At 43.2% G+C, this 25777-nt stretch overlaps 1 protein-coding gene across 1 annotated transcript; it reads right to left on the reverse strand.

Moving 5' to 3' along the window:
- Positions 1 to 1245: 1245 nt before the first annotated feature.
- RGS20 (regulator of G protein signaling 20) lies at positions 1246 to 22907 on the reverse strand. The gene is made up of 5 exons (XM_034069617.1): positions 22846 to 22907; positions 8338 to 8486; positions 4688 to 4774; positions 3655 to 3889; positions 1246 to 2171 (listed from the first exon to the last, which is right to left on the reverse strand). Exons 2-5 carry the CDS (start codon positions 8481 to 8483, stop codon positions 1983 to 1985), a joined length of 657 nt encoding a protein of 218 aa, XP_033925508.1. The 5' UTR covers positions 8484 to 8486; positions 22846 to 22907; the 3' UTR covers positions 1246 to 1982.
- Between the last annotated feature and the right edge of the window lie 2870 nt (positions 22908 to 25777).

The raw sequence follows: 25777 nt of genomic DNA on the forward strand, positions 1-25777 counted from the left end.
ACTGCAAGTTCCCCATGAACGCTGCGTTACCAATATGTCTAGTTTGTTTTGTAGAAGTTACTACCTACAGCTTAATACTTTATGTAAACTAAAATTGTGTTGATAGTGCTTTGGGTATGTTTACTAAAAATTCAGCTGAGATAACCAGTGTTGGTATGTTAAGTGGCGGTGACTGCTAACTAGACCGTGTCTTACGTAGCAGTATATTGAAGGGCTTCCTCTTAACTCAGTCATCCAGTGTTGTGCTACAGAGGGCAAGAGCACTTTGATTTGCTGGTTTTTTTTGTTTACTTTTTTGTGCTGACATGTTGAATAGTGTTTTTGTTTTGGAAGGAGATGATGGAAACTGGTCCATAGGTATTGCTATCTTACCATGGATTGAGTATTCTACTGCGGTGCTGTGTAATGAAAAATCTCATCATTATTTGTTTAATAATGCAAATAATGTAAGGGGAGAACACATCTCCTACTGAGTGCATTGAGGAAACAATTAAACTAATATCCTAAATTTTGCCTTGTTATTCCCATTGTCTTTTATCAGAGGAAGTCCCCATTTTGTGCTTTTTATAGTGCTGGAATTAGGCAAAGAGTAGGCCTTAGAAAGATTACAGTAAATGCCACTGAACTGTGCCTGTCTGGTTCTTCCCTTCTAGGGGTATGTTTTTTCTTTCTGTTTCCCATATGTCCTTTTCCTACCTATATGTGTCATTTGGTTCATTTAAATAAATGTACAGGAAAAACCATGATTCAGTGGAAGTCCACTGTGTACTCCAAACTTTAATTTAGTGGAATTGTAGTGAATCTTGTAGTTTAAAATAAAGAAGTTGTTAGAGTAACATACATAGTTATACATAGAATAACGTACATAATCCACACATAGATTGTGTAGATTCAACTTACTTTCTTCCTAGAATTTCCTGTGATTACTGATTTTTGAGATGCAGTCAGAAGTCAAGTGTAATGCTTTGGGGATACTGTAAATGAACATGATTTATTAGTGGATAGAGCTGTTGCTTTTCTTTTGGACAGTCTGAAATAGTGCTGTATGAGAACAGAATAGTTCTAGCTTCCTTCTTTTCTCAATTAAATATGTGTGTATCTGGAATAGAAACCTTACAAGATCTGTGAGATAATGGGACAATTTAATATGTACAAAATCAAGACAGCTGATAACTGCCATCCTCTCAGGAACAAATAGTGAAGAGTTTTTACATCTACCTACCAAGGGAAGAGAAGAATATGTGTGAACTCTTGTGCTTTGTTTTGGAATTTAAATGCCCAGACTCTTCTTCCTCTTGAGCAAATAATTTAACTTTATAAACATCAACAGTATGAACTTAAAAATGCATTCAGCAGACTCTAATAGTAAAATAACAATTCTTCAGCAAAAGACTTTTGTAGGCAGCATGATTTTAACCATTATCTTCCATAAACTTGAGATTGCCATACCAATTTCCATTATTGCACTGTATACTCATTAAATATACCAAGAGAAGTGGACCATACATAAGCCAGGTGTATGTGAAACTTTGTCTCATGTAACCCAGATATTGACAGTACTCTTTTCCCTTGGGGCACACTGTGGATGGGGCAACTGGTTTAGTTTTCCAGAAAATTCTAACAGTCCACTTATAAATAAAATGTCTTCGTGCTCACTTGGTATTTGTGCCTCAGACATATGCTGCTAACAGTTTTGCTTCTGAATTGCATGCTGTGTTTGAAGAAAAAGAAATACTGCAGTTTTTGAACAACACTTTCTCATCATTCTCTTCATTCTCTTTTGCAAAGACACATTGAATTTGATCAGAAATTGTAGTTAGCTGATTGTGAAAGAGCCTTGTGCGGGTTTAAATCATTCAGTCTGTAGTAAAACTTGCCTGAGTTATTTTCAGGTAAATATCTGATTAATTTTAAATTCCCTGTGGATTGATGTAGCCCAGAGTTCTGTTTGTTTTAAAATAAATACATTTAAGAAAAAAATTCTATGCTTCAATGGATTTTTCAGATAAGGACTGAAGCAAGTCCTTATAAATAGCAGAGTTCATAAACCGTGGGTAGGAGTCTCTGTGCATTAAGGTATAAATTTGAAGCTGTGCGTCATCAAAGGTATGTTGTGAGGGTTCCAGCATATTTCGGTTAATGACTTCTCTTACTCTGGAGTCCAGACTGACCTGCATATTAAAACAGAAAGTTACGTAAATAATATTGGCACATAGTACATGTAGGGGGTTAGGTTTGTTTTACTGTTTGAAAAGGCAGTCTTGTTTAAACTGAAAGACGGTAGATTTAGATTAGATACTAAGAATTTCTTTTCTGTGAGGGTGGTGAGGCACTTTAACAGGGAAGTCCAGGGAAGTTGTGGCTTGCCCCATCCCTGGCAGTGTTCAAGGCTGGGTTGGACGGGGCTATGAGCAACTTGGTCTAATGGAAGGTGTCCCTGCCCATGGCAGGGAGTTTGGAACTGGATGAGCTTTAAGTTCTCTTCCAAACCCAAAACATTCTGTGATTTCAGCTGGTGTCCTTCAATAGTGTAAAAAGTGATAAATATACTTGGGCAGAAAAATGACTGTGTTGAAATTTGGAAGTAGTAGTATCTTTAGTATGGATATACAGAAATTTTCTCCCTAAGGCGACTTTACTCTGGACAAGGCTGGCTGTGATCCCATTATTACTGAAACCTGAGAGACTGGTGGACTATTTCCAGACCAACCTCCTGCTCTGTAATAGAGAGAATTTGTAATTTTTTGTGACAGTTGGTTTCCTTGGGAGTTAGTGCTATTGTAAAGAGACTGAATTTGGAGCAAGCAGCATGACGCAGACGGAAACTGTAACCCTGTTTTAAGCTGTTGCTTAATCAAATTCCTGTTAAAAAGTAGGGTGAATTGCTGTGAACCACAGATATGGCTATATAATGACTCCATGCAACACACAAATAATGTTCTTTTTTTCTGCAAGGCTCTTGTGTCAGTAGAGAGACATTAGTATTACCAGAATAGGCTGACTAGATTTAAAGAGCATTTATATAAATACGTAAGTATAGCTTGCACCACAAACAATTAAGTTTGAGTTTTGCAATGATGCTGGAAGGTTTCAATTCCCAGTCCACTTGGCAGGATTATATTCAAACTGAACTGAAGTGTCTTCAAAATTTGACACGTTTGCTAACAGCAACAGTGATGAGTAGTTTTGAAAACTTTCAGGCAGTCAGCATGTTTGTTCTCTGCCATATTTTGCCAGCTGCTCTTTGAGCAATTTGTGCTTTGCAAATAACACTACTTGTGGTTGCTGTGCTTTTGGGCAGAGGCACACGTCCCTTTTCTAGTGCAAAGAATAAAGAAACTCATTTGTGCAACAAAATTTGATCAGGGATAAAGTGATCATCTGTATATTTGCGCCTCAAACTAAAAACTTCACACCAGAATGGCAGGGTAGCATAGGCAGAGCTTTTGCAGCCTGTGAAAGTAGCTTTGACTGCTTTCAGCAGTTTTGAGGTGAGATCCTCAACAATGGGTCTGCCTTTTTTTCCCCTAAATTCCTACTTGATGACAATGGAATAGAGGGGCAAGTACTCCCTGAGTATTGTAGCTTTAAACACATGATAGAACTAACTGTGCAAAGCAGCATCAAAGAACATATTAGGGAAAGTTAATATACCTCTTTTGGAGAAAGGATAGAAATATAATCTTCATAAATTAGTCTTGCTTTTTCTTCAATGACACTTTTGTTGGATTCTTGTTTCAGTTCCTCACAGGCCATCCAGAAAAGCATGTTTTCCTCGCTGAATTCTGTTCGTAGAAATTCACGAAAAGCATTTCTGCCAGCTGGAGTAAGCATCAACTTGTCAAATGATTGAGCCCAGGCATTTACTTCTTCAAGAGTAGGAGCAGGGCTTGAGGAGGAAGAAGAGGACAGGAGGAGGAATGAGAGGACAAGAAGAGAGAAATGAATAACTGTTACTCAAGCTGTTTGCAGCTACCATCACGATGGAGCAAAATCACAAGGTTCATGGGGCTCCATTCCTCACTGGACCTACCCAGTGCAAACTCTAGTAAACATGAGATGCTTTTTCAAAGTGTGCTTATCAAAAACTCAGATGCAGATGATTGCTAGTGCTTCAATGCTGAAATGGCAATTTACTGCTCAAAGTAATTGCAACAAAGAAGTCCCTCTGAAACAGCTAAGCATTTTTTTCTATACCCAATAGTTCTTGTTGAATCACTGTTAGAAACTGAATGAAAATATGTAGAAAGAAGCAATGATTCAAAATCCTATAAAAGGTACCCTCCTGTCTGTTACAGGTGCTCCTACCTGTCTGAGCAAGAGGCAGTTACCTGACTCTTGGGAGGATTTGAGCTCCTCTTTATTATTGTTGTAAGGCTAAGCACTGCCAGTTACCTTCGTTACATAGCTGTTGGGTGAGAACAGGATGTGTTTTAAACTAATTTCAGGAAAGGAGACTGTTGGCAGTGCTGGTTTTGATCTGTCCTGCTATGAAAGTGGGGATGCAGTTACATCCTCTGTATAAATAAGGTAAAAGATTATAGAGCTTGGTTCCTTAAGAGGTAAAAGGCAGGTGACTGCAAATTCCACATAAACGACAAGTTTGGGTAATTCACTTTAATTATTTAGTATGTTTTGTTGGCTTTATGTCATTTTAGGTTGACAGAACACTTGGTAAAGACCATACCTTTCCTCACAGTTTGGAATACCCTCTGCTTGCAGTTCATGAGATGTCCTCCTTGCTCTCTCTTCCTCTTGATTTCTAACAGTAAGACTGCAAGGTAGCAAATAAAATGTCAGCCAGCTTTATAGAGGAAGAGGCTGAAGGTACACTAGATGCTTTTCCTCTGATATTTGAAAGAAATTAGGTAGCAAAACCTAATAGTAGCCACATTACCCATAGTTACACTCTGACATGAATTTTACACTTGAATAAACCTGGCAAACTTTAATGTAGCAGAATGATATTCAATATTGTATCACATACATTTTCTATACAAGGGTTGTAGATTCACAGAATATATCAAGTAAGAAGGGACTCATGAAGATAATCAAGTCCAAGTGCCTATATATATATATGTATATATATATAAAATCACAAGTGTTTATATATATATATATATACACACACATGTGTATGTGTATACATATATGGGATGTATATCTATGAATAAATGTACACACATGTAACCTTTATTACGCAGCAGATCTGCTCTCTATTGATGCTTATGATACTGTGTATGCTCAATGCAATTTTTTTACTTAAGTTAGATCTGATGCACTGGTTATGAGTTAGATTTCAAGGCTCATATAATCACAGAATGGTCTGGGTTGGAAGACACCTCTAGTTCCAACCTCTAGTTCCAACCTCTCTGCCATGGACAGGGACTCCTTGCACTAGACCAGGTTGGTTGGTTTGGTTTTGGCGTTGTTTGATCTTTTTTCTTCTTTGCTATTTTTTATATCTATAGGGCATGATGCTTTGCCAAGACTCTGGTTTAGAGTGGTGATGCCATGTTACCAAAAAACTAGAGTTCAGAAGCTGGAGCGCAAGTTTTAAGCAAGCTAGACGCTTCCATATGTGATGTTGGAACTGTAAGCATCATTTGGATTTCAGATGTAGATCTAGCCAGACAGTATGGTAATTGATTGCAACTTTAAGAAAGTGCTAATACATGCTTAAGAATGTGAGGCCTGTGGCATGAAAAGCAGATAAATAATTGCTCAATCTCGTTTTGAGTTTGACTGGAAATGAGTATGTCTCATCTGAAACATTGTGGTTGCTCCATCCCTGGCAGTGTTCAAGGCCAGGTTATACAGGGCCTTGAGTAACCTGGTCTACTGGAAGGTGTCCCTGCCTATGGCAGGCAGTTGGAACTGGATGAGCTTTAAGGTCCCTTCCAACTCAAACCATTCTATGATTTTGAGATTTCAGTTCACCATTTCAGAATAAAATTTAAAAACTAACTAGTATTGTTCTCTGTTTTTTTGGGATATATAGGATTCTGGCATTTTTTTAATCACACTCAGATAAAAATAATATGCTTGACAGTTATTTTTGGATTGAGGGGAACCAACAGATCCAATAGAAAAGTATCTTCATAGGATAATTTATGAAGGGGGAAAAAAAGACAAAAGCAATAACAGCTTCTTTAAGAGAACATGTCATTCCTCAGAAAATGCCTCTCAGGCAGGCTCTTTCCCTGGAAAGGTACAGGTAATGAAAAACAGACTAGAGCAATACTTCATCTTAGGATTTGGAAAAGTAACAGGTTGGAGGTTTGAGTTGTGGCTGTAGGAATGAACGCAAGCTCTGAGCATCCAGCTGAGACTCATTTCACTAATTCTTCACTCTAAATCTACTATTAAGAGTATGCTGAATATTGGATGTTCAGCAACTTAGCTGCATGACTCATGTAGACTGCTATTTTTATTCCTATTCATAATTTTTCTGTTCAAAGTGCTTGAGCTATTTTGAGGAAAAGCTCTGTGAATAGGGAATATAAATAGCATAATTACGGTTTGTTTTGCATTTCTTGCTACTAGAAAACAATTGTTCTCAAAAAAATCAAATTATTTTAAAGCTAAAACAAGCTGCTCTGTTTTGGAGGTTATTCTGGTTTCCCAGGTGATTCTGAAATGCAAATAGGAATGTTAGGCATCATGAAATTCAGGTACTTTCACAGACCCTATTGAGTAAATTGCTTTCTTTGAATTGTTTGAATAGAGAGGTGCACAGAAAACGAGCATCCTGGAAAATATCAGGTAAAATGGCAAAAAAGCAGTTTATCAACAATTTAAAAGATAATGCAAATTTGATGTACTCTTAGTAGATAAATGTGCCTTATTTTTTCCCTTTTATGGAAAGACTTGTGTTTGTGTAATGCAACTCTTGACTGAGCCACTTGAGAGTCCATTTTATGGAACCTTTAACCACTCTAACCATGCTGTATGATTCTATAAGATTGCACTGGACAGGTATGCAGATGACACTGGAATTTGTATTGGGATGCTTTAACATAGATGCAGTCCTGTGAGGTGGCAGACTCCGATCCCGTATGGGTACAGTATTTAATATTTCCTTAAACTCTCCCATAGTTTACCTCTAAGCACCTCCTGGAAAACTTGGTGGGATCACAGCCAGAATACTTGGCATCTTGATTCCAAGCACCCTGTAGTCCTCACAAAATGTTAACTATTTGCATTAGGGAGGGCAGAAGTGGGTATCTCTGCTTCTGATGAGCTGAATACTAATAGCAAAGGAGTGATCAGCCTGCTCTTGCCTTTAATAGCATACTGCAAAGCATTTGTATCAGCTCCTGTTGGAAAAAAAATGGTGGGTTAATTGCCTAGTCTGGGCTATCATGTTATTTCTGACTTCTCCCCTTCACCTCAGTGCCAGGTTTGCTTGCTTTGAAGTGTGTATATGGTGGATAGCACTTGTAAGAAGAACTTAGCTTGCTCTCAGTGTTTCAGTTGAACTCCTACAGTTGTTTAAGACTTTTTATTTCAATGCAAGTTCTGGTCTTGCCCAGTAATTAACATTTGGCCTTGAACCAGATACAGGACTTTGAGTAGGGAAAGCTTGTTTTGAATGAAATCACTTGGATCTGGAGGAGCTGGTGAGAGAGAGATGCGAACACATCATTAGTTTAAGGAGCTGTGTGATTCCTTTTCCTCCTGCTTTGATTCCTTGATAAATTTTCCTCCTTAACACTTCTCATGGGAGTTCTTCTGAATTATGTTTTGCTTAACTCTTCATCTTCAGCAAATACCCACAGTGTTTGAAGTCTCTGATCCTAAGGATCAGCTGGCAACAGTAATTAATGACAACAGATCCAGTTGCCTGTGAAATAAAAGAACAGTGTTGGGCACCCGGTTATTTGCTTTCTGACGTACAAATTCTACCACCTTCTCCTAACTTCACTTAACAGTCTGTGCTGATGGTTAAGTCCCAGTCCTGAATCTAAAGCTGTGACATATTCTAGTGTTGCTTTCAGTTTTTAGTGGAAACCCTGTTGAAGCTCAAGGCTGAGAAGAACCAGTCATGCATGAAACAGACCTCCTATTACACAGTATTGACAACAAAAGTACAACAGATATACTGTACAGAGATAATTTAAAAAAAATAAATTATTTCAATGGCAGAGTAAAAAAAAAAAAATAGAGTAAACTAGAGTAGAAGGTTGTGCATAGTACTAGAGCACAGTAATCTTGCTTAGTTCCAGACTTGCAGAATTACCCAGCTGTTTTGTTTGGCTTGTGTTGTCTTTATGCTGGCTATTGCCCCCCTCCCCTGCTGTTCTGTTCCCCAGAGGCTTGAATGAGAGGGGTTACCATGAGCAGCTGCAGCAGCAGCACCAACAAAAGCAGCAGGCATTGGACCCTTGATTTCCTGTGCTGAGCGGAGCCTGTGCAGCACCTGGGATCTCTTGGGTCGTAGACATCTGCCGTTTGCGCATCTCCATCCGCTCTGATCCCATGGGCTACAAGACAGCAAGAAAAGGGGGAAGTAAGAAACATATAGATCTCTTTTTTTTTCCTTTTATTTGCCTTAAAAGTCTTACCAAGAAGTGCTTAAGGCCACAGCCCCAAAGGAATTGAAGAGCTAAATGCCTGATTTTCTTTTATTTTTCCCTACAGAAGCTCTTGGGTGTTGAATGCTTTGGAAGATGATTAAGTGTTCTGATGGAAGGCAAAGGGGTAATGACTTCTGCACATGGGTGGGAATACAAAGAGAATGCAGTGATAATGCAGAGAGCAAAAAATGGAAGTGAGGGCTCTCAAAGAGCTGTAGCTCTTAGTACAGTGATATATAAGCCTAGGAGTTCCAAAGGGTTTCCTGAGGCTTTGACTTAAAGGCCAGTCCTAAAAATAATGGTACAGAGTAGGGGTAGTTAAGATCCTATTTTCTTTCTTTGTTTCTCTCTTTCTCTTGATTAGCCAATGCACAGGCTGAGTGATTGAAGCTCTGAACCGAGACTTCTGGGCTCTCCTGAAAATCTGGCCTTTGGTGATGCCTCAAACCTGCTGGATGCCCTGTAGCAAAACGGAAGGGCCAGTGCTTATCTGTCCATTATAGGTTTGACTGACATGGTTTCTTTAATGTGTGTTTCTCTCAAGGAGTTGTCAATTGTTTCTGTAAGATGAGGAATTACTAATGGAGAAAGCACAAAAAAGCACAAGACTGGATGTTATTATTTAACATGCAGGTTTTTGGTTGCCTCCCCAGCTGAAGACAGCATGAAACAATTTTGGTGGAAGCACCACGGTTTTGGTTTTGGTGGAAGGTCATGGTTTTTGCACTGTTCTAGGACACCTTTTTGGAGCCTGAATTCTACAGATTGTGCAGAGAAGGGGTGTTAATGACAAGTACCCTTGAAGTCCCTGTCCCTTTCTGACCTCTCTCTCTATGAGCTTCAAATCTGCTGTACCGCACTTAATGCTCTTCCTATTATGCTGAGTGTTGTGCCACATCTAAGTGACAGATGTCTTTTATAGATGAAATGCCAGCTTGTACAAAGATGAGTCTTTCTTTTGATTGTATTTGATTTTTGGATATGCTACTGCTAGTCATCCTCCTGTGTCATGGGTTCCCTGTGTGTGTAGGCTTTTTCAGGTCGCTAAACCTTTTGAGGCCATGACAACTGGGGGGGAATTAAAAGTAGTTGCTACCGATTTTGAGTTCTTTTAAAATCGATAATTGAATACAAGACATGAAAGTTCATAATCTGATGAACTAAACACTGGAGGGTTAAAAGTTCTCTTCCTTTCTGAAATGCTCAGCCGGGTTTAGGAAATATTCCTGTTGTAACTTGAGGGAGAATGCAGAGACATTGCCACAGACTCCAAAGAAGTGTCAGGAGAAAAAAGGAGATTATTTCATCAGAGTGCAGCATTACATTTTGCTGGATGGTTTTTTTATGCAGAATTTGTTTCTTACAGAGCTTAATACTTTTTATTTCTGTGAGAACCACCCACTCTCCCAAGAGGAAATGCATGACATGCTGAGAAGAAGATGCACCTGTTTTGCAGGGAGAATGAAATGTAAGAACAACAATACAGATAGAATTGATAACCCATCTTGTAACTCTGTTCACCTAATCTAACAAGCAATCTCTAAATGGCCAGAAATAGAAAATCAGAGCAAGAACATGGCTCCTAGAACCCCCACAATCTTTCTTGTTTGAAAACGTGGAAGAATAAAGGCGAAACGTAGAATATATTTGTAGATTCAGATTTCTTTCCTTCAGAGTTTTAGATTCACAGGAATAGAATGAAGCCCTAAATACTAATTCCCTTCCAGATACCTACACTTTTTAAAATAGAGGATTTTTGTATTTCGATTCGAAAATGATAGCATATAAACCATTATTGGAATGATAATGTATCTAACAATATTCCAGGCTGCTTTGGACAGTAAATGCATTATTGATTAGAAAAGCATAGCTTGGATTCAGATACTGTGCAGTTTATACAGACTAATCCAGCTACTCTCTCTTTTGAGATGTTGTATGTGGATAGTTCACACATTCATATCTCTAATCTCTATTACAATTGAACTAACAATGGTCTGAAGTAGAAAAGCCAGTTCCTGTTTGCTTTTTTTTCTAAGAAGCAAGGTAAAGGATGGCAGAAGTAGGAAGAATACACTCTTCCTCCCTACCTCATCCCACTGAGACTTAATTCAAGAAATCTTCTGCATCGATTGTTACCATTTCATGTTCTTCAGAATTACTCTTTGACATCTTTAGTGAAAAGGAAGAGTATAGAAGTAGCTGTATGGCAAAAACTGTCCAGCAGCATCATGTCTTTGTTTCATTTCTGAATCATACGCCTTACTTGTAAGTTTTCTGGTGCTATGGGTTTTATGAATGCTCATCATTGCATGATATTTCACACAGTTTGCAGAAAATGAAGGATCGAGCAACACAAAAATACAAAACACTTTTTCAGATTAAATGATGCATTTTCATTTTTATTTGTCAGATGTATGCCAACTTATGGAGTAAGCAAGTAATTTGGTCATTTATGTGATAAAGACTTTCTCTGAAATATATTTTTAGATGCTTTCATAACAGAGCTGTATTAGAGTAATGGGAATTAAGAGAAACAGGACTAGAATGTATCCATTGGCTTAAAGACAACTCAAGCTCTTGAATTACAGAGCTCTTCAGTGATTATCGTGCATGTATTTCCTGTACATTTGATAGACGCTTGGAGTGGATCACAAACTAATTTGGATGTGAGTTCTGTGGTGTATGAACAGGAATACTGTGGTAAGATACAGGAAATAATTTACTCCTCTGTGCAAGTACTATGGGTATTGCATGCCAAGAAAGAGCATCTTTTCTATCTAACAAGATGTTTAGAAAGTATGATTTATGCAGAAAAGCTGTAGGAGTTTGGGTTGTTAATGTAGAAAGGGGAACTGAGAAGCATATTGATTATCTGATCAGTAAAAGGTTATGGTGTTCTATTCTCTGTTTCTTTCAGAGAGAAATAATGAGTTAGCTTGGGCTAAGTAAAATCTAGGTTTCATTTTTATAGATAGCAAAGTAGAGAGCTGAGCACCGGTACAGGTTATTACAAAGTTGTAGAAACTCCTTTGGCAGACAGTATTAGGACAAAAACGTATCAGACTGGTCCATTTCACAGCACAAGCAATGAGTGATCCATCCCAGCATCATTTCTCTAACTTAATTCTTCCCTGCCTTTTTTTTTTTTTCCCCAAGCTGTTGTCAAGCACATCATTCTATCTAACCTTTCCACCTGGACCAGCTCCCTTTGGCTGCATAGGAATGATTAATCTGCAGAAATGGATGTCTTACATTAGAAGTCTAGGGTTTTGTGGTTCACCCTCTAACCAGAATTGCAAACTAAAGTGAAAATGTTCATGTTTGCAGCACAATTTGTTTCAAGGGTGTATCCCAGCTGTGATTGTACTGAGGTCATGCACTGCCAGACATGAGCCACTGAATGCACAGTAAAGAGATGGGCTCTGCCTAAAGGACATGTCTTACTTTCACATGTATATTAATGGATATATAGTGGCTTTCTAAATTTCTTTGCTTTTTACAAAAGGGATGTAATTCAAAAAAAGAAAAAAAAAAGATGTAAACCAGGCAAACCCAAACCCTACAGTTTTGCAGCTGTGTATGGTGGTATAAGAAGTTTACTATGAGCTCCCTATCTGCTGCTTTTGTTCTCCCCTAAGCTGCTTCTTGGTTGGAATAGAAACAAAGACACAGACACTGAGTTTGTGCAAGTCATCTAGGGATTGTTTTTCAAAGAAAAGTACCTTAAAAAGTATTAAGGCTGTCCAAGTATGACTGTACACAGAGCAGTATAATGATCTTGGAAGGTGTATGGGAAAAAAGTCATAGAGATGAGAGCTTGTAGTGAGCTAATGACAGAGCTGTTAATGGGATGCAAACAGAAAACCCTGTTTTATGTATGTAATTGTTTTCCTGCTACCTCTATCCAGAACTTCACTATAGGTTGTCCAAGTTCTCTGTCATGCTTTGCTGCTTCTTGCTGCAGCCACCACAGCTGTGTAATGAGCCCTTCCAGACAACTGCTCCAATTACTGTTTTGGGTTGTGCTATGTGCAGGAGTGGACAGTAGATTTATGAGCATCTACAGTGAATATTATTTGAGTAATTTACAAAAATTCCTGTTTCTTTATAGCACAGCCCACACTAGCAACAATTTAAACAGTTGCTTGGCTGACTTGTGGGTCTGTGGGAATGGAGGTGGCTGGTTTTTTGCCCTTGTAGACTTCAGTTGCCTGAGTGCAAAAAGGAGATGATTTGTTTTTTTAGACCTCCAAGTAAAAAGATCTTCTGTTCATATAATGTTATGGTTGTTAATCTGGGACATCAGATGGTCAGACTGGGTGATGTACTGTGTAAAACCAATTAGTAAACCTAGTGCCTGTGTTCTTTGCATCAATGGTGAGATTAACAGTATGTATTTGTTGAAGAATTATTCACCTGTGGCTCCTACTGCTATAGTACATGGTACCAGTGATTAGCAACCTCTTCAAGCTCATTCTTTCACATTATTAACCCAAAGAGCCTCAACAAACTGTAACCAAAACCAGTGTGACTGCTAATTGTGCGAGAGGGCTTTCTTTATTTGCTAGACTGATATTGTGGGTGATCAGGTTGTTTTAATAATGAACAAATCTGAATCATCAACAGCATTTTGATCTAACGGCTTACTTTGAAGTTGTAAAGGAAATTTTATCTGTTGACACCTACATTTAGTTACACAAGTGGTGGAGTGAGGAAAAAGGCTAAGAGGCACATGGGTATTGCTCCCCCGCCAGCTCCTGTATGTCATTAAGTACCATAAGGGTTGGCCTAAACTTGACCCTACGACATGACTGTGATGCTCAAATAATGATCTCTGTTTTCTTAAACCAGTAGTATGATGTTGCAGAGAAATGCAGGTATAGAGCTGGGCAGGGAAAACCTTAGTAGTAACAATCAGTTGGAAGACTTTCGAGCTTAAGGAGCTCTGAGAGCTGAAGTGTGTGTAAAAGCAAGTGCATTAAAGGATGAGGCATAGTTCAGAGCTGTTATTTGGCTGTAGAATAAAAGGGTGCACTCCTGAGGAGAGCAAGGGTGTACAGCCATCCGCCTACACGTGGCCCTGTCAGGTAGATCACTTAAGTCTGACAGGAGACTGGTTTTCAGTCAATACAGCATTGAAGTTGGAAAGAACTTCTGATTGAACTGGGCAGATTTCTCTCCACAGAGAAATGACATAATGCAGTTAGAAAAAAATAAATAAACTTGGTGCATTTTCTGTAAACATCAATGCAACTGTTCTTCCATCAGCCAAAATATTCTGTTCCTTGTTACCAGGTGTGCACTTCGAAAATGGCAATTGGTAAATACAGCCTGTTGTCACACCAGCCCCCCCCCCGCCCCCCCCCCCAACAGTCGCCTATTTGATCTGAATAGCTCTGGCAGAAAATGCTGACAATGTGAAATAAAACTGAAATGGAGCTGTTCTTTCCATGGTTTTAATTTGCATGGCGTGCAATTAGTATCTGCTTTTAAATGGATTTGCTACTTGCTAGTGTCAAGTATTTTCTGTTTCATTTCCCGGACAATCAAATAGAAGTATGTCCGTCAACAAAGAGGATGTTTTCTTTGGGACATCAAGATCTTGTCATGATAAGAGACAATTATACATGCAGTTTTGGAGTCTTAATGCTGATTACGTGTAGCATGTGTCAAATTTTCAGTGCTAAAAAACTCCATCCCTTCACTATGGCCAGTGAAGAGGATTTATACCAGCTGAGGATCTGATCTGGTACTTGTATTTATGCTGTAGAGAAAAGTGACTTCATATCTTAGGTTGGACTTAATACCAGGTGGTGCTATGCAGAGGTGGTATGAATTGTCTGAAATGCCTTTCTTCAAAATATAAATGTTTTGTTTAAAAATCCTCCTTCTGCTTCCTGGATGCATTTACACAGATGGTTACAAACAGGGAGAGTTTTATCTTGCCACTGAGAGTGACCTTTTCCATCTAACTAAGAAAATGCAGAGGGTGAATGTACATTGGTGCACATAAACTATTGTTCTCTGTTTCCACTGTGAATAGTTTTGTATTTATTCTGTGAGAGAATTCTTACTGTTTTGAGTATAAAGTAAATGTAGAGATGGATGGTTCTAGTTTTTCCACAGTAGTTTAAGTGTGTTCAGGCTTCTAGATACATTTCTTTAAATAGTTTAAGATTCAGACCTATGGGATTCTGATCTGTTTTTATTTATGTCCTTTTAAATTCAGGAAGACTAACATCTCGCAGGTTCAGGCTCAAATTACTGCTCTGCTTTGGGGGTTCTTCTTATGTCACTTGGGTAACCTCACTGAACTTTAGTGCTTTCCCTCTTAATGACTGAGGCTGCTTCAAGGTAAGAGAGGAAGGTCCAGGAGGAGAAGTTACTTCCGAGTTCCAGTGGAGGGATTCATCAACCTATTTTGTGGCAAGTTTATCCCTGAATATACCCAGCTTTCAGAAACCTCAGGTGCTCCCTGGTCTCTTGTTTAATTCTCTGTTACCCTAAAGTCCCTTACTAGGTTTTTGTACTACAAGACAGATCCATATCCTAAAATTTGTCTTGCTGAGGAAGAACAAGCCAATCAGAAATGGCTTTTCTTTCTGTAGGTTATCTCCCAGACCCCAGAATGGAAATGTCACTGCTCTAAACTCCCTGTGCCTCCTTTATCTTCTCAGATTTCCAGACCTCTAGAAGGTGCTATGAGAATGAGCAAATTGTGTGAGAACCCTCTGTGCTGGATGCTCTCTGTGCTTTGAGAACTGGGGTCTGCCTTCTCTGTCCCCACCATCTGGAGCAGCTACGTGCCTTGCTTGAAAATGGGTTGCAGAAGAAAACACAGGGGATTTAAAAACTGGAGAGGGACACTTATCTTGCACATGTTTTCTTAACGGTGTGTATAAATATCTTGTGAGAAGCAGTGAGGAAGAAGAAGCCAGGCTTTTCTCACTGGTGCTCAATGAAAGGGTAAGTGACAATAGGCACAAACTGAAATACAGGAAATTCCATTTAAACATTAAAAAATACGAATCACTGTGAGGATGATCAAACACTAGCACAGGTTGCCCAGAAAGGTTGTAGAGTCTCCACCCTTGGAAATACTCAAAACCTGACTAAACATGGCCCTGAGCAACCTGCTGCACTTGACCTTGCTTGTGTAATGGGGTTGGGCTAGATGATCTCCAGAGGTCCCTTCCAGCCTCAACCATTGTGTAATTCTGGGAATCACTTTTAGATTACTGATGGAACGAGGTGAGATACTTTTAACCAAAGGACTTCAACCTCTACCACCTCCAGCATTGTTTCACCTCATCCTGGATACAGTTTTAGCCAATTGCTGGATATAACATGAAATGTATTTGAATCCAATTACATCAGTTTGACTGTACAAAGGAATGCCACTATCAAAGACACCTGTGTCTGCTTGGTGAGTTCTTGGTAGCCATGACTTAATAGAAAATATATGACTTTCTGGTTCATATAGATAGGGAAAGACTAAAAGGTTCTATTCTGCTGCTTCTTGAGTAGTCAAAGGGATCTGATTTTGGTAATATGAAGTCACTGTGCATCATCAAGTCCCTGAACAGGACAGCCAGTCAGTGTCCAGATGGCAACAGGAGCTTCTGTTGCAGAGGTCCTTGTAGTGATGGTGTTGGCTGGATGAGATGAGACTCTCTGAATTGTGTACAGTTCTTAGATCTAGCTGGCCCATGCTCCTTGGGACCGCTCCAGCACACACACGATCCATCCCTCGTGATTATCTTGAGCTACACACAAATATCTAACTACACTATACTGTGTACAAGAGACTGTCCTAAGTGATCATTCCTGCATCTGCAGCAAGTTTCATCTGACAATTTCTGAGTCACTGGCTACTTACAAGTCTCCTCTATGCAATCTATGTAGAGTTGGATCAATTTTGCAGCCTTAATGCCTCTGGAAGGGCCATATTCTCCACTCTGGATGTTAATCAACACATTGAAACATAAACTTATCTAGGCACAGTGAGTCCTACCTAGAGGAATCCACAGTACTGTCGAAATAAGTCAAATACTTAATTGAGAAAGGGAAGTAGGAGTAATCAGTTAATTTCTGGTTAGTTCACTGTTTCAAGTCAATCTAATGTAACATCTATGCAAATGCCTGGTGCAGTTTCTGGATGTCTCAGGGAGAGCGAGGTCTTTCTCTATATAATGATAACAAAATTAGTCCATTATAATTATGTCCCTAAAAAGCAATAAACCAAAAATAGAGGAAAAATAATGACACATGTTCTTACTTCTTATCCAGCTATTAGCATCTATGATTCAGATATAAAGTACAAGCTCTTATTACTGAATGCTATTAGGTAATTAAAAAAACCCCAGAAACCTAGGGATTTAAGCAAGCATCCAAAAAAGCTACTTTTGATAATAGTGGAAAAACTATGGTATGCCTTAAGAGTAATTTGATGTACTGGAATACATATGTCTGTTGTACCTTTTCCACTCCAAGGCATGCCTGTCTGACATTCAGATTATGAGGCAGTTCTGTATGTAACCTGATAAATGCAAAGGAGTGTGAAGGTCAGAAACAGAAACTGTTTCCCTGGCTAAAAGCACTTCAGATTATATTTAACTTAGTTGTAACATTTGTAGTATTTGCTAATGTCTCGGTAGAAATAGTGGGCTACCAAGCAAATAGTCTTCAAAGGAGGAATGTTTAAAATCTAAGCCACAAATGTCAAATTTAAAACCAAAACAAAGCCCCAACCAAATAAACCCCAAATAAAAGACACATGGAAGATTGTAGACAATGGATTTTATACTTTTATCCTCTTTTTATGCTAAAGCACAATGACATTTTCTCACCTCAAAGTGCAGAGATTCTATTAAATGTAATTCCTTAGGCATAATGTTTCCTCCTTGCACGCATTACACTCGGGCAGGTGGACAAGCCTTAACTTGTCCTCAGGGCTGATCTGTGCAGCCCCAGCATGGGGCTTTCACAGGAACTACACAGCCTGTGAAGCCCTGTGGCAGTGAGTGCCCAGATGGGGGTCATCACAGCCTGGCTACTTTTCAGTCAATAATTGAGGCCTGATCCAAACTGCATGAAAGAAGGAGAACCACCTGTTGGTTTTAGCAAGCATTAGGTGAGGGTACAGAACTGGCCATTGCTGCTGTCTCTTCAGATCCCCCCAATAATGATAACCAGTGAGCTGGAAAAAAGAGATTCTGTCCATATCTACTAATGTCATAAGAGGATTGAAACTGGGGGTAAGCTCTAAGTAAGTCTCTGAATCTGTATTTTGTTAATTTGGAAATATTTGGGGCTGCTCAGAATACTCTCACTGAAGCCTGTGGTAGTTTACTGTCAACTCAAATGTGAACAGGAAGCTCCATGCCCATGCTTCTTCCTCTTCATTGACAAATCTGACACACAGGCTTTCTGCATCAAGCAGTGCACTATTTTAGATAGAGAAGAATTATAATAGATGCTAATGATCTCACCCACACATATGCACAGGCTTTAGGCATAGTTATCGGATTGCCCACTTAGGGAGTTAAGAGCAAGAGCTCTTTGAAAGTGATTTTTTTGGCATATCGTAGTGGGGTGACTGAAATGGTTGAGGCTTTGTGAATGCACGACAGAGGTTACCAGAGAGGAGACTGACAGCCACACAGAATTAAACAGCTTCTCATATCCTTGTTGCACCCAAGTCTGTCAAAGGCTTGAGTGGATAAAATTGCATAGATAAATTCTATGAGCTTAAATAACAATTCTGGGATGCTTTTATGTAAAATGTCCAGAAATTGAGTGCCTTTACCTGGTTATTTAATTTATTTTTCCAGAGGAGCAGTAGCTGGAAAGAGCTGTGTTCATTTATCCAGATTAAAGATTGCTTTACATTTCAAAAGGAATGGCTGAAAGCTTCTCACACCCACACAGTAACCGGTAATGGTACCTTGATCATGTCACCTGTAACCGAGGTCTCTTTCTTACCAAGGGCTTAGGTATTTTCTACTCCTTTTTCTCTGGTATTCAGTGCTGCACATTTGGCCACCAGCTCAGCCCACTGTCTGCAGAAAACTTCCTACACTGAAGTGTTTTTCTGAGTAAAATCTGCTTTCTTGTTAAGAAATGTGGTTACTTGGGGTTTCAGTATTTTTGCCTATTTTTTTTTAGAGGGATGCACTGTTATCTTCTCTGGTAGTATTGCAAAGTATGGGTTTGTATTTTATCACAAGATACTTCACTGAAGGCATTACTCTAACATGCAGTCAGCAGGATCACTCTGTCATTATTTCTCCAGTAACATGGGAAAGACATGAGAAGCTTTTCACCAGTTGGATAGAATTAACCTGTTGCTCTGGTCCAGCCATTTATGTGGGTACTGCAGTAGTGGAGCAGAACAAATACAAACGTGGGTGTAACTTTGTTCCATGCTGAGTCCCTTCACAAACCAGGTTGTGAACTGCAGTTAAGTTACACCAGTGTCAAGTCCTCCTCTGCATAGCCCAGGCTGTTGGCAGCCCTTCTCTTCCGTGGCAGCTGGAGTCAGCCTCAGTGGATGTATGTCAGTTCACACTGGCTGATCAGCTCTCTTGGAAGCAAAAACAAACAAAAACACCCTGGGCTTCTCCAATGCTTGGGGTTTTACTGCTGCTTCAGCCCTGCTCTGTCTGCCTGTAATGTCAGAGGAAGTATTTGCTTCCAGTTATTTTTATGCAGCTCACTTTAAAAAAAAAATTCATTCATTCATCCTAATATTTTACAAACCTCTTCACTATGCAAACAGTGAAACCGGTGCACAGAGCAGATTGCTCTGCTCACTCCCATCATCTCCTCCTGAGCGCTTGGTTGCATTGTGCTCAATTATGAATGGTCTCCAAAAAGCCCATTTTACTGTACTATGAAGTGACTCATATCACACAGAAGCTCTGACAACTCGCACTGGGTATGGGAGTCACATGGTGCCGTATTAGCTGGTGACTCACTTCATGTTGTACTCGGTGCCGAGATCTGACTCACATTGAACTGTGTGAGGAGCTGACTGACACTGTACCGGGCTGAAAGATGGTTAGAATCAAGATGACTCACACTGGGGTGCATTAAGTAGTGATTCACATACCCTTTCCTATTGATTCCGATTGTCGCGATTCACTTCGGATTGTACTGCACTGGCATCTGGGTGCTTGGGCAGGGGATGCTCCGTGGTAGCAACCCTCTGCCTTGCAAGCTCAGCTGTAGTGCCAAATGGCACAGAATCAGCCAGGAGGAGTATTACCAGACCCAACTGAAAGCTGGATTTGACTTTGCACACTGTTGTTTTGGTCATGACACTTCCTGGGCTGCTTTGCTTCACCATTGCTATGACAAATTTTAGAAGATGCCTACAAAGTTCAGAGTCAGGAACCTCTAGCCAAGAACGCTCTTGTTTCTGAACACTAGGAGACCTCTGCAGTGTTTCCAAGACCTGCTGCCTTCTTGGGATAACTTTTCCTAGTGATGAAAAAAAAGATGGGATGAATTTTGATAACTGGCTGAGTCTTTGTAGTTGTCTGCACTTCAGGTTCATCACCTTGAGACCTGGGCTCCAAGATGCACAGAAACCTTGTACTCTGACAACTCCTCCCTGGTATTTTAAGCTGAACCCTACTACTCCCTCTGTGAAACACGAACTGTTCCTTTCAAGAGGTGTGTAACAGCTGAGGGGATGCTTCCACGATTAACTATTTGTGATCCAGAGCAATGCTACTTAAAGAAGTAATGATGGGGAGGGAAGTAGATAAGAAATTAAAGGGGAAATAAAGCAGCTGTTCTCTCATCTTAGAGCATTTTATAAATCACAGTGTTAGTTTTACGTTCAGTTGAGTTGAACATGCTCTTAGTTTAGAAGGATGCTCCTAATTTTAACCCGAGCACAAGTATGACTCCTAGCTGATAGCAATTTTGGTGCTCTGTGTAGCTGAACTCATGGTTACTGGTTTTGGTCCTGTAGTCCAGCAACACCGGCACCACAGTATGCAGTTCCGCAGAGCGTTGGGCCTGATGCTGATGTTCATTTGTGCAATGGGCACAAAGGTACAAGGAGACTCCTCACTCACCCTTATGTTGTACTGGCAGCACTTAACAGAAAGTTTGATCTTACATTTTTCGGCAGCAAACATGAAATAATGGAATGGGCACATCAAGTAAATTACATCAGTATTAAACTGCTGTAACTTGTACTGGCATGTACAAGGATAATCTCATTTCACTTTCTGCAGTTGTGTCCAATTCTCATTACCTGCTGATGACGAAGCTCGGAAAGAGCTCTTTTTCTCACCCGAGGACACATGATGTGGCAGGCTTGTACTGGAAGAGTCTACATGGGAATTCTCCTTATTGCTGCTCATCTCCCTAACTTTGCAGGGGAAGGCTCAAACAACGGCCGCACCTCGGGACTCCCCTCACGGAGGTGGGTGAGGGGTGATGGATGCTGCTATGGATGCTGCCTTGCTTTCATCCGCACACTTGAGAAGAGGAAGAAGGGCCCCTGGGTGCACGGCGGGAGAGAGCGATCGACCCGAGCGATGGGTCGAGGGAGGCGCCGCGGAGCAGGGCTCGATCCCGCCCCGGGGAGCGGCGGCAGGGCCGATCCCGGGGGGAGCGCCTTGCTCTCGCTCCCGGGGCCGAGGTGGCCGCTGTTACACGCTGGGGACGCGGAGAGAGAGGCGCCGGGAGCCCGTGGGGAAGGACGGGGCGGTGCGAGCCCCAGCGCTGCCGACGCTCCGGGAAACCAGAGGAAGCGCCTTTGGCGCCCGGTCCCTCCGCTTGCTCCCGGTCAGGGCGCCGTCGGCAGCGCCTCCCGTCCCGTCCTGCTGCACCCGGGGCGGCACCAGCTGCAGCGCGGCGGTCGCGGCTGCCGGCAAAGAGCCCGCACTTGGCCGGGGCGCGGTGCGGCGGTGCCCGGCGGCTGCCGGGCGAGACCGAGCGGTACTTACGGTGTCGGCGGCGGGGCCCCGCCGGGATTCCTCGCCCGCTTCTCCTCCGGTAGCGGCGGGCTGGTCGCCCGGGGACGGCTGCTCGCCAGCCCCGCGCATGCGCCCGGCCCTCGCGGGCTCGTCTCACGACGCTGGCCGAGGATGTGAATGGGCTTCGCTCGCCGTGGCCGGAGCCGGGGGCAGCGAGGGCGGCAGCCCGCGCTCCCTCCCCTCCGGGCCAGGCACGACGGGGCGGGCTGCGGCAGGGCCGTCCCCGGGGAGGCAAGCACAGGGCAGTGCTGCGATTCAGGGGCCGTTTGCAACGGGAGCAGCGGCCGCAGCGGCGGCACGGCGCCGGCGGCGTGCGGAGGGCGCGGGGGGAGCCATGGGGCCGGCGCCGGCGGGGGGGAATGCCGGAGAAACCAGCGTGAGAGCGTGTGAGAGTGTGTGCGCGCAGGGGAGGTGGTGGGAAGGGCTTGCAGAGGCGGCGGTGCCGCCGCGGGGCTCGGTGCTGGTGTGTTAATGTACATAGATGCCTTAAAGAATAGGAGTCGTGCCTATAAACCCGGGATTGGAGCACGCTTGCATTTTAAATAACTGCAGGATGCATCCTCCCTCTCCCCCAGCCACCTCTTGTCTTCCAGGGGCACACAGCTCGCCGCCGACGGGCTCTCTCGGTCTAGCTGTCCCGGTTTAGCGGGACCGATGCACCCCGGCCACGGTAGCCCCTGGAAGAAGTGTGCCCCGGTCAGGGGCTATCGGGCCCGGCTCCCTCCCCGCTCCTCCGGGAGGTCGTCTCAGCAGCGCCCTTACCGACACCGCCACATTTTGGGGACTATTCACCGATAACGCCCCGACACCACGGCCCCTCGGGCAGACCCAAACCCAGTCTACTGCCCAGCGTGCCCGTTGGCGGGATAAGGGTTAACGGGACGGCAGCGGCTGGCTTGGGTCACCGCTGTCCCCAGGCAGAGCGACACCGTCTTCCCGTGAAACCGAGACTGTCCGGCTGCACGAACGCTTTGCGCCTTCCCGGGATGCCTGTGGGGCAGCCCTGCCGTCGGGGATGCTCCCTTCCCACCTTGTGCACCGGCTGCGGAGCAGGGCGGCCGCAGGAGCCGCCTTGCTGGAGCCACTGGCTTCCGGGAGCATTCTGGGGAGGATGCAGATGGGAAGCAGCGGGCTTTGCCCGTGGAGCGTTGGATACTCCCACGCCGGTGTCGGCTGGGGGCACGTGGGCGGGAGCGGCTTTCCCGGTGCGGGGAATAGGAAGAGGAGGAGGAGGAAGGGGCGGACGCGGCCCCACGAGCGGTACTCACGGCGCCGGGCGGCTCGGGGGCAGCGCGGGGCTGCTGCTGCGCGGCTCCGTGGCATACTGGCCATCTCCGGCGCTCCGGGGAGAGGCGGCTGGGCGGCGGCGGCGCCGGGGCCGGCGGCTGCTCAGCCCAGCGGCCCCGCAGCAGGGCGGCGAGCGGGCAGCGGGCGGCAGCCTCGGTGCCGGCCAGCAGAGCTGCCAAGCCCGTGGGGCCGAAGCGGGGCCCCGTGGCGTCTCGACGGGGCGCCGAGATGAAGCGTGTGCAGGGCCGGCGGGTGGGAAGCTGCGGCCGCAGAAAGGGGCTGGAGAGCAGAGCTGATAGCGGGGCGAGGGGCCCGGCAGGCCTCGGAGTCTACGGCGTGCGGGGAGGTGTGGGAGCGGGGTGACGGGGCGGGGGGGGAAGAGAGAGAGAAACACAAAATAAGCGTTACAGGGGAGGCGGGAGCCCTGCACAGCCCAGCCCCGAGCGGACCCCCTCCGCCGCGGTGCTATTCCGAACCCTCAGTCGGCGGCTCTGTGGTCGGGGCCCCTCGCCCCGCCGCAGTCACGCTCTCCGATCTTAACTTTCCTTAGCCGGCCCTTTAGGAGAGCGCTGGAGGAAACTTCTCGTACCGAGACGGTGCCCGTGGGGCTCAGGGCTTGCCGTAGCGCCGGAGTAGCACGGGGAAGAGGTTGGCTGCTTACAACCTGCACCCCTCAAAGTAAAACAGCCCCAAAAAGCAGCCCACAACCCCGCCCCGGGCCGCCGCAGCCCGGCTCTGTCCAGGGTCCTGAACCCGCCCGGCAGCTCAGCGAGCACGCTCTGCTCTGCCAGTGACAGGGCAGCAGGATCTGCTCCGTCCAGCCGAGTATCAATGTCCTGGAGACAGAAAGCCACCTTACTAGAGCATGAGCCCAGAATAGGAACAGACAGAAATCGCTTCCGTTCGGCCTCTGCCTCCCTTTTCTCTAGCAGTCATTTCTGCCTATTTCTACTCAGGGCTCCATTTTTGCATCAAGCTCAGACCTTCTCAAAACATTTCCCGTTTCTGGCCTACAACCAGTCTCTTGCCATCAAAGAGACAGAGAGGAACTGGAGTATGGACAGCATGAATAATGCCCTTCCTACAGTGATGGCACTGCCCTTGAAGGCTAAAGCCACTGCTGCTGCAATGAGAGAACATGGCTGTGGTGCTGTTTGTGCCTGGGGAAGGTGTTTGTTAGAGCTGAGACCAGCAGGGAAAGATGCCATTCCTGCACATATGGAGAGCTTGCTGTTGCTTAGCAGCAGAGAGCTCCCCTAGGTCTATTCAGAGAGGTGAACTAGGGTGGAAGCTGGACAATTTTCCCAGGAGAGCGGTAAAAATAGAAAGCCCCACCCCAACACCCCCACTTAGTATTTGTCCATCAGGGTGGCAAGGTGCCCTTCTGCAAATCTCTGCCCTTTTGGTCGTGGCACAAAGCACACAGCTGGGATGTTAAATGCATTACTATGCTGAATTGTAATTGTCAAGGCCTGGACAGGACCCGTGGAGGTGTTGTAGGTTTGCCAATTAAGCTTAAATGATACTGGCTCACTCCTTGGCAGAGAAAAGGGAAGAAAGTATCAGTAAATGTACCATGGTAGTTCTTCATGTGCCCTGAGACCAAACACCTGTTAACACCACTGGCCTTTGAATCCAGCTCGAGTCACTCTGCAAGGAAGGGCAGTTATTTCCAAGATTAGTGAGTGTATGTGACTCCCCTAAGCCCTCTCTGGACTACAGTCCCAGGCAGCTTTCTAAATCTTGGCAGGAATGCCTGAACAAGTTCAGATTTAAAAAACTGGCATAGTGTAACTCCTTTGGAGGGTATGGTCTTGCTCCATCCTTTGCATTCCTATCAGGAAGAGCATGATCAACTAACACCTTATCAAAGATGACTATTTTTTTTTTCTCAGTATTGGTGATGCACAGTGATAGTGTATAGCATTGCATAAAGAGATGGTACTCATGCTCTCCTAAGCCGAGCACCTTCCAGTGCCTGGTGTTTGTAGCCAGCTCTACCTAGCTCTGTAGGCAGGTACATCTGCATCATTGCATATGTATACAACCACCTAAATCTTCGAAACAGCTGAGCTGTTTGGAGGCTTAAAGTGCTCTCAAAAACAGGCATCTTCTCTTTTCTCCCTGAATAATGGATGCAGGCTGATGTTGAGCTGTATAAGACAGAACTGGATAAACAAGTACTTGGACTTTGTTGAAATGGGTTTTAACACTGAGGGACCTTAAGAGCTGAAAGACACAGACTGAATCTCTTCAAATGCCTAGAAGGAATCCAAACATGCATTTCTCATGTGTGAAAGAAAATTCCCTTAATCATCAGAGTAGCATGCTGTGCACATGCATGTCTGTGACCTTACTCTTAATCCCTGTTGCTGCCCTGCTTTGTACAGGTTAATTCAACTTCACTAGGACAGAGAGAAAGCAAAATATAACCATTCTGACAATCTACTTAGGCATGGGAGTATTTGGCCTGGGTCTTGTTTGTGTTTCAAAAAATATGTTGTGCAAAATGGAGAGTTTACATGCAAAGAGTGTGTTTAATAAAATTATCTCATATAATGGCACCTTTATTTGTAACATACAAGGTAAAAACTAAATCAGGACTAAGTTTCAGTATTGATATTAGCTACTAGTATGTAAAGCATTAGGAAAAGAAAATCTCTTTAGCTTAAACCACAACATAGACTTCCTTGAACATTTCACATTAAGTTTACGTAAGTTATTGACAGACTTTTAGGAGGGAAGTCTATCCAGCATGCAGTAGTTTTCTTTTATTCCACATCAGAAAGGAATGGCTTCCTCTGAGGATGCCCTTGCTATTTAATATTGTCCCTTTGTATGTTTCTTAGACTCCATTCTCTCTCTTTCTGCAGACTTGTCCAGTTCATATATTTTCCTGATTTTGTCTTTGTG

The sequence above is a fragment of the Melopsittacus undulatus genome, chromosome 1, assembly GCF_012275295.1.
Source record: "Melopsittacus undulatus isolate bMelUnd1 chromosome 1, bMelUnd1.mat.Z, whole genome shotgun sequence".
Lineage (NCBI taxonomy): Eukaryota > Metazoa > Chordata > Aves > Psittaciformes > Psittaculidae > Melopsittacus > Melopsittacus undulatus.

Bases quoted from the DNA above. Each gene is read 5' to 3' on its own strand.
- RGS20 (XM_034069617.1), bottom strand. From the start codon at position 8,483: ATGGGATCAGAGCGGATGGAGATGCGCAAACGGCAGATGTCTACGACC. The intron at 4,775-8,337 runs GTAACCCCTCTC...GCTACCTTGCAG, and splicing joins TGCTGCTGCAGCTGCTCATG to TCTTACTGTTAGAAATCAAG. The intron at 2,172-3,654 runs GTATATTAACTT...TTTAATATGCAG, and splicing joins CTATCCTTTCTCCAAAAGAG to GTCAGTCTGGACTCCAGAGT.